Consider the following 9,248-nt stretch of genomic DNA (forward strand, 5'->3'; position numbering starts at 1 on the left):
AATAAGACACATGATATAATTTGTTTAAAAATTTCAAATAAATTCTGTAATATCCAGCCCCTGAGAAAATTTGTTTTTTAAAGAAAATACACCAGCAGTCTAGTATTAAACATAGCCACCCGTGAAGGCAGAGCTGCCAAAAGTTAAGCTAATAGACTCTTTGCACCCTGGTTTCTGGGCCCTGAGTGTGCATGAAAAGCTGTGTAAGAAACAGACGTGTCATCTTCCTAGGGCACAGCGCACTCCCAGAGAATGTCCCTGTTGTTTATGCATATTGGACAGACAGAAGTGTAGTTGCTAAAACACAGAGTTGAGCATTCGTCAAGTATGATCAAAGAACGAGCCATTGGTTTGCTGACTTCTGGCGGCCAGCCAATTAGAGACAACACATGTACAAAACCCATCATTTATTTAGGATGAAAGTCGAATGATAAAAAGCAATTTCATGCTAAGACAGGCATTTTAATGCAAGTCTGTTAAATTTCCATTACATGTTTTTACAATGAGGATATTTTCCAGTAGCCATAGGGTACCAGGGGTGGCCAGTGTGGAGAAACTGCCCACCAGACAATCCAAAGGGCTCCAGGAAATGAAACTTTTTATTCAGCTTATGGTCTGGAGAATTTGTCCCTCTCAGTTTGGTGCTGATTTAAAGAGACTCCCAGTAAGCGGTCAGGGGTCCTCTTTGCATTCATGTAGCAGTACTTCCTGGAGAGGAAAAATAATGTAAAGGAGTCTTCCTAACACTTGCCAGGCTGTTTTCAGCTAGGGCTCTTCACAGCCTGCAAGCCCCTGATGCAATTATTACCAAGGCTGGTAAACACCCTTTAATAACTACTTTGCAATTCCTAACACCTTCCTGATAGCTTTTCTTTCTTTAAAGAACACTTGCAGTCCAGATCCTGTACTTCTTTCTGTACATTAGGCTATGAATTCATGTGGAACGCGCTCCAGCAGCTCTGGCTCCTTCCCGTTAGTCCTCACAAAGCAGGCTGACACTTCAGCCGAACCCAGGTGCCCTTCTCTTTGGGTTCCTTTTTCTTCTGATCATTCTCCTTCACCTGCTTCAGGAAGCCATCTCTGCTCTTCGAGTGTTTGATGTGCTCAATCCACACAATGATCCTCTTGGCCAGAATCTTGCCCCAACTTGCTTGCTTCTGTTGTTCTTGCTGTGGTAACACGTATGGGGCATTCCTTTTGAACAGTGCCCATTCCCTTCATGTCTACAGTATCCTCCTCCTTGTAGATTCGCATATATGTGGCCAAAGGAACAACTCCGTGTTTCCAAAAAGGCCTAGAGAACATACAGCAAGTGCCCCTCCTCCTTCTCTTTGTGTTGGTCATTTTGGCAAGATACTAGAAGATGGCTGCCCTAACAGCTTTTCTAGACAGGAAATGGAATGAGTATGCCAGCGCTCTAAAGATTACTGACAAGCACAAGTACATGGCCCCTCTGGGTAGACCAAAGGGATGTGATTCTAGTTCAAAAGCCCTGATTGAAGGGCACAAAAGCTCAATGTCTTCTCCTTTATGCTCTGCCATTCCTCTGACTTTCTGCTTTTCTCCCAATTTCCTGTTTTAGAAATTGGGGTAAGTCCCAGCAGGTAAGCAGCATGGTGGGGATGCTGTCCTTTGTCCAACCATGAAGTTGTGAACAGGCAGAGATGACCCACTTTGCAGCCAACGAGACCAAACACCTAAGGAGTCTGAGTTTCAACTTGACTATGTATGTAATGTGCCTGTGCTCCTTGTTTAAGATGGACTCTGCTTCTCCTCTGCTGCATTCCTGGGCCAAGGCCTATGCTGTGAGGACAGCGGTGACAGCGGTAGCTAGTCCAGAAGACCAACAGAGTCAAGGGCATCCACATCTGCCCCAAGCAGACAGTTCTAGGCTTTGAGACTGCTGAAGGTTCAAAGTCCTGAAGCAGTACACGAACGGGTCTGCCATCAAGTTAACTGGTCTCATCAAGGGGCACAGGGATAAACCTACAAGTTGCAGTTCTGTTCCGCTTTTAGTCTTCCAAATTTGTGAATTTTCTTTTCTTGTAATTCTGAACGAGGCTGGAAGCTGTAATCTGAGAAGCTTGACCTTTTTCCCAACTCTGAAAGTCATTCAGACCTTTCTGCCCAATTTGAAATAAGCCCCTCTCTGTCTCATCTAACCTGGCGACCAGTGCTGAAGTATCTTCATTGTAAGAATTCTGGGAGGAGTCCATGATGCGGCGGAACCGTCCAATAAAAGTCTGAAGAAGAGTGAGAGAATCAGGTGCAACATCATATCCCATGAAGTAGACACATCGAAAACCTTTGTTAACTTACTTTATAGGGGAGACAGAGGGAGCATATGTGACACCATGTATGTGTGTAGAGGTTGGAGGACAACTTGTGGGAGACACAGGTCCTGAGGCTCAGCTGTAAGTGTCTGTGCCTTTTGAAGCCATCTTACTAACCCTTAGATGTATTTTTTACTGGAACATTTGAGGATTTATTTATCTACTTACTTATGGTCTCACTATGTAGCCACAGTAGGCCTGGAACTCAAGAGAACCACCTGTCTCTGCCACAGCCGTCTGTGCCCTCGTGTTGCTGGAGTTACACTTGTGAGCCTCCAGAAGTGAGTGCTGGGAACTGAACGTAGGTTCTGCGTGAGCAGCGTGTACTCTTCACCACTGAGACTTTCGTCTAACCCTATACTGGAACACTTAGCTAGCTGCCAAGAATTTGGTCTCAGGACTCACTTGTCTTCTAGTACTTAAGAGAGCCGTTTTTTCCTCTTACAGTAAAATAGGTTGTTAAGGAAATCCAATCGGTGAGGTAACATGTGTGAAGCCCATAGCGAGAGGCTGGCATATTATAAACCTCTGAAAAAGCATTGCCTGTTGTTATTGGTAACAAAGCCTGCGGGAATTATAACCAACAGTTTTCAACTGGATGGGATTTTGGATTTAACCGAATTCAGTTTGTTTTTCTCAGTCTCAGAGCAGGACAGAGATGTAGAAGATCGAAGGGTATCATTTTATCACTAGGCTCTGAACAAAAACCACAAGCCCCCACTCCAGTGTTCCCATCTGTCTCGCAGCTAAATATTTAATCTAGAAGCAACTACAAAACACCTGAAAGCAGTGATGGAAATAGAAAACACACAGTTCATTTTTTTTTTTAATTAAGAAAAAGGAAACTTTAATTTAAGAACAGGTCCTGGGAGTTGGACTTACTGGCCCAGAATGGGATCCCAGATATTTAGGAGGCCGAGCATCCCAGGTAGAGGCCAACTTAAAATACTGACCAAGTTAGAGGCCCTCCTGAGGAACTGAGAAAACTGCCTCAAACAAACAGAAATAAAAGTCCACGTCGTAGTAGACAAACATGCTTTCCTCTCTTGTGGCTTTCTAGTCCAGTGTTTCATGAACTTGAGTTCAACTTTCTGGTCTACAGTTTGTGCATGAGCTTTTTTTACTGAATGGATAGCAATCCCCTCTCCCACCCCCCTAATTTTGTGATATCAGGCAGCTGCAGAATAAGTAAGGTTCAAAACATTTTCCTTTGTTTTATGTGTATAAGTGGCAGGTATGTCTGTGTACCACGGATATGTAGTCCCTGTGGAGGCCACAAAAGGGCACTGGATCCCTCTGAACCAGAATTACAGAAGGCTGTGAGTCACTATATGGGTGTTGGGAATTAAACTAGGTCCTCTGGAAGAGTAGTCAGTACTTTTAACTGATGAGCCATTCTCCCAGACCCATAGTTTTGTTGTTATTTTTAAGACAGGATCTCACTTGGACCACGCTGGCCTTGAACTCATACAGAGATCCGCCTGCCTCTGCTGCCTGACTACTGAGGTTATACCCACTAGCCCAAGTGTTTATTTCTTGAGACAGGTTCTCATTGTACTGCCTAAGCGCCCATGAAAGACAGAGGAAGACATTGGGTCCCCTGGAGCTGGAGTTACAGGCCATTGAGATCTACCCAACATGGCTGCTGGGAGCCTAATTGAAGTCCTCTGTAAGGGTAAGCTCTCTTAGTCTATAGGCCATCTCTCCAGCCCTTGAGCTAACAGTTCTTATAAAACTAAAATGGAAGAATTAAAGTCTTCCGACCGCTCATTGTTCAAGAGACATAAAGGATCATTTTTTTCTGATATTAAAAGAATAAATAATTAAGTTAAATTAGGATATACCATAAATGATGATAATATCTTAACATTGTTTTGTCCATAAAGAAAAATATGTATTTAGTTACAGCTGAATGGAATGTCTCCTAAGGGCTAATGTATTTGAACACTTAGGACTCAGTTGGCCTACTGTTTGGGGGAAGTCTAGAAGGTACGACCTTGCTGGAGGAAGTGCATGACTGGGAGGGGGCTTGGAAATTTCAAAGCCTGGTGCCATTCCCAGTGCTCTCTCTGCTTTGTGTTTATTGTAATGATGTGGGTTTCTAGTTTTCCGATCCAGTTACCACGCTGGCTGCTGGCTGCCATGATGGACTCAACCCTCTGGAACAGTAAGCGCAAAAGAAACTCTTTCTTCTATAAGCTGCCTCGGTCATGGCGTTTCATCACAGCAGAAAAGCAACCACTGTAGTGTTTATTAACTATTACCTGACATGACACTACATCTTTTTTTTACCGTAACTGTGACTCTGATGTTCTTGTTACATGGAAGAGCGGTATGTACTCTTAACCACTGAGCTAACTTTCCAGCTCCAAGTCCTCATGTACACAGCAACACACACACACACACACACACACACACACACACACACACACACTCCTTTAGAGAACCCTGACTAATACAAGGGATAAAAATGCCATCGCCGGTTCCCAAGCAATGCACAGGTAAATACTACACACCACGTACCTGCAGCAGTGACTGGGAGATATCTGAATTCTCTGGACTGTCAAAATGCAGGAGCTGTGAGCCAAACCCATAGAAATGGGGCCCCATTTTGTGGAGGTCCACAACGTTAGCATCCGCACTGAATACAGTCCTCCATCCCTCTTGGTACATCTTGGGAAGCTCCACAGAAAGGATACGACGCTTGTTGTCAAAGAGTCCTTTAGCCAGCCACAAGGGAAGCTCAAGTTTTGTACCCTGTGTCAGACAAGAACATAGAATTGAAAAAACAAAAGGTGCAGTCAGTGTATGTGGGGAAAAAAATGGAAATGCATATTGTTTGACAAAGACTGCCTCCTCTACTAGGGAAGTGACTGTGACGTGATCTGAAGAAATGAGCCATAAAGTGTTATTTACATTTTTTTAGCAGGGACACACGCTGTCTACCTGGTGAACACGGCATGTGAAGAGAGGCCAGAGGCTGATGTCACAGTATCTTCCTCGATCACTTCTTTTTTTTTTTTTTTTTCTTTTTTTTTTTCCGGAGCTGGGGACCGAACCCAGGGCCTTGCGCTTCCTAGGCAAGCGCTCTACCACTGAGCTAAATCCCCAACCCCCCCTCGATCACTTCTTAATTTGGAGAGTGCTCTTTTTGCTGATCTGGTGTTAGTTGTTTCAGCCAAACTAATCTAGCTGGTCAGTAGGTGCTAGGGACAAACCAGTCAACTCAGCCCTGCCACTCCTGGAGTTAGAGACATGGTCATGCCTGGCTTTACATGTGGGTGCTGGGGATCCAAACTCAGGTCCTCGTACTAATGCAGCAAGAGTGTCATCCACTCAGCCACATTTCCAGACCCTTATTTACTTATTCTTTCTCTGGTTGGTTTTGTTTTTCAAGATGGGGTTTCTCTGTGTATGGTTTACTTTTTCTTAACTGGTATGTTACTCAGCAGCACACCAAAACTCATTAATTCTCATTACAAGGTAATCCTGCTAATTAAGTTCCTGCCCCACCTCCCCAGCCTCTGATATCACTATCCTACTCTCAATTTCTATGAGATCAGCCCAGGCTGAGGATTTATGTTATAATTTAATAAAGATAGAAGACAGATCATAACAACAGCAAAAACATGACGAAGAACAAAAATAGAACAGAGTGGAGGTTCTCTAAAGTAACTGAATATAATTTTTTTCTTTCTTTGACTATTCTCTATCTATGGTTTATAAGCTCTTGCTGGGTGTAGTAGCACTAAGTACCAGTCTGGATGCTAGTAGAATTGAATAAATTGGAGTCAGTCTTAAGTCGCCGGCAGTCTCTTTCCCAATCTACATCACGGCTTTGGAGTTGGCAGAAAGGGTCAATGTCTATGTTTTCAAAGCCTTAAAAGAAATGAGGAACACGATAAGGTGAGATGAAGACATGATGAACCAGAAATCTACAAGAAGGTGCGACAGTGGGAGGGGAAGGTGGCTCAGCACATACTGCTCTTACAGAGACGGAGAGGTCAGTTTCTGGCCTCCATATCAGGCAGCTCACAACTGCCTCTAACTACGGCTCCAGGGGGATGCAACCCCTCTGGCTTCTATTAGCACCTGCAGTGATATACACACATCCGTACATAGACACACATTGACACACCCAACTAAAATAAATATTTTATATGCAAAAATAACTGGATTAAAGGAAGCCATGAAAACTTTCATCTCACAAGGGAGAACTGTTGTAGAGGGAGGGACAAGTTTTAGGGGTAGAGAGGTAGAGCAGTCCACAAACATCCCAGGGCTGGAAACAAACAGCCAGTCCATGAGTCCAGGATTTGAGTGGCCATTGTATGAGAAGGTAGGAAGCCCAGTATTTAAAACTAAGGAGCAGAGCAATTAGGCACCGACTTTAATGTAAATTAAAAATATCAAATGGAAAATTCCAGAACTAAACTCAAGAAACAGGTGGTGTAGGGCTGTTGTGAGGTTTGTATGTAGCACTGGAGACCAGCACTCTACCACTGAGCTAACCATATCCCTAAGCCCTCACTTTTTATTTTGAGACACTGTTAACTTACTCTAAAGCCCAAACGGGCTTTGGACTTGCAGTTTCTGCCTCAGTCTCTCAATTAGCTAGTATCACAGCACTAGAGCATCAGGCCCAGCTCACTCTGTCTATAAAGAAAGACTAAGGCAGGTATGGGGACATTTAGTAGTGGCAGGAGAATGGAGTTCTTAAGGCACATATCAAAATCAACATAAGAAACAGAAATTACGAAGTCTTCTATCTATGAGTGAAACTAGACATCATTAAAAAAAAGTCCTCAAACCTAATTCTTCGCTTCAGAGGAATTCCAAATACTTTGTGTAGACACTTCATCTCTCAAACTGGAGCAAGACAGCCTACCCCTTCAGAGTGACTATAGATAATGACTTCCACAGAGTATGGAGCCTGACAAACACTACCTCAGCCTGGTGATCAGAATCTCCAACAGGATCGACAACACTAGGTTGATACAATGTAGTAAAAATGGAACTTGACCATAAGTAAAATACCAAGCAAACCTCATCTGAGGAACCTATAATATCCAGAAAACTGTCATTAGAAACAACCACAACAAAAAGCATGATGATATTTCCAGAGAAATAGGACAGCTAATTATTTTTTAATTCTTTTTTTTTTTAAGATGTTAGACTTGAAAAAGAACATTAGGTAAATTAAGAAAATAAGACCCAATTCTGGGCAGGGTATCTTGTTCAGCAGTGTGTAAGAGCTAACCTAAATCCTAGCCAGGTCGTGGTGACACACACATTTAAGCCCAGCACCAGGGAGGCAGAGGCAGGCGGATTGCTGAGTGTGAGACCAGCTTGGTCTACAGAGCCAGTTCTAGGGCAGCCAGAGCCACAGAGAAACCCTGTCTCAAGAAAGTTAAAAACTAAACAAAACAAAAAAAAAAAACACCTAAATCCTTCTCTATGATAACGAGGAACCAATAAAATCGACACTTTAAAATCACGAAGCCTGGTGCTGGCGTAGAGCTCAGAGGTAACCTGCTTGCTTAGCATGTGCAAAACACCAGGATCCATCCCAGTCCTGGAATAGTCTTCAAAAACCATGGCGGCCGATTTTGAAGACTCTACTTACAAAGTGCACTGGTCTGTGACGTTGAGAAGCGACCCACTAGGAAGCAAAAATGAGCCTACTGTTTTGTTGTTGAAAAATTCTTTTGGTACTCTTTTTCAAAAAATTGGTGTTTCACTTTGAGAAAAATAACCCAGAAACAAAGACAAAACTGATACCCTTCTAAACAACAATTAAAAGAGCTAACAGGAAATGAAAGTAACCATTACAAGTTATGGTCTTGGGAAAAACTCCTATTTGAAGCCATAGAGCCTGAGGTTCGAATCCCCGTTCACTCTTCATTCCGACACTGAAAATTGTTATGAGCAACCTTTTAGGGAGGACTGACTTGGTTAAACTAGCATGGACTTCTGTGGAACCCTGGCTGAGGTACTCAATCTTTGTAAAGTTGCTTAAGTGAGAAGAAGACAATTTATCCCCCACCACAGCCCCCATAGTCGGTCCTCGGAAACAGGCTGCAGATGCTGTCACAACTGTGCAGAGTGCACACGACAATTTGCAGACTTAGAAACCTCAGATAAGTTTTATGGACAACATGATCAGAACCAGACCCTAAGAGGATCAGCGGGAGCCAACCCTTCAGCGTTCGCGAAGCCAATGACTTTGGAAAGTTTTAATATAAAATCGGTGACGGGAGACCACTCCGAGTGCTGTGCATCTTCCCGGGACCTCCGCGGCCTCCCCATATCCCCCTCGGACTCCCTCAGGCTCCAGAACTTCGGAGCCTCTCCCCGGGCTCGCCTCACCTGTGGGAGCGGATGGTCCGCCTCGGCGCCCGCACCCCGCTCCAGGAAGAAGGCTCCCAGGCGCGGCATGGGCGTCTCGACGCGCACCGGCAGCTTCTCCTGTGACATTACGATGTCGTCCAAAGACAGGAAGTTCTCCTCAGGTCCCAGAGCGCCGGACTCCACCGGGAAATACGCCTCCGACATGGCAGCTCGCGGCACGGTCAGGGATGAGGAGGGCTGGCCACCTCAGCGAACCCGCTGGCTTCAAACTCGTTTTCCCGCGCCTCACTCACCAGACCGGAGCAGTCGATCCTGGCGAGGCTGCGGCTCATCAGGCAAAAGCAATCAATAAGGTCACAGATTTGGCCCAGAGTCCCCGCCCAATGCGGAAGTCCTGGGTGAGTCGGCCGGAAGTCTTCCTGCTGCGTGTGGGCTAGGCTGGGAAAGGTTGAACTTCCTTGAAATGACAAGCGTGTGTTTGTACTAACTGTGTTCTTGTGGCCCTTTAAATACGTATATAAAAATTAAGGGCTGGAGAGATGGCTCAGTGGTTGGGAGCACTGT

The 9,248-nt window shown here is 44.5% G+C and overlaps 1 protein-coding gene across 1 annotated transcript; it reads right to left on the bottom strand.

Annotated features, from left to right (window-relative positions):
* Nucleotides 1-395: 395 nt before the first annotated feature.
* On the bottom strand, nt 396-8,930 carry Gins3 (GINS complex subunit 3). The gene is given in 3 exon segments (NM_001107408.1): nt 396-2,243; nt 4,857-5,090; nt 8,703-8,930. Coding segments are annotated over 3 exon segments (651 nt in total). The 5' UTR covers nt 8,889-8,930; the 3' UTR covers nt 396-2,012.
* Between the last annotated feature and the right edge of the window lie 318 nt (nt 8,931-9,248).

Source organism: Rattus norvegicus, chromosome 19, assembly GCF_021556685.1.
Source record: "Rattus norvegicus strain SHRSP/BbbUtx chromosome 19, alternate assembly SHRSP_T2T, whole genome shotgun sequence".
Classification (NCBI taxonomy): domain Eukaryota; kingdom Metazoa; phylum Chordata; class Mammalia; order Rodentia; family Muridae; genus Rattus; species Rattus norvegicus.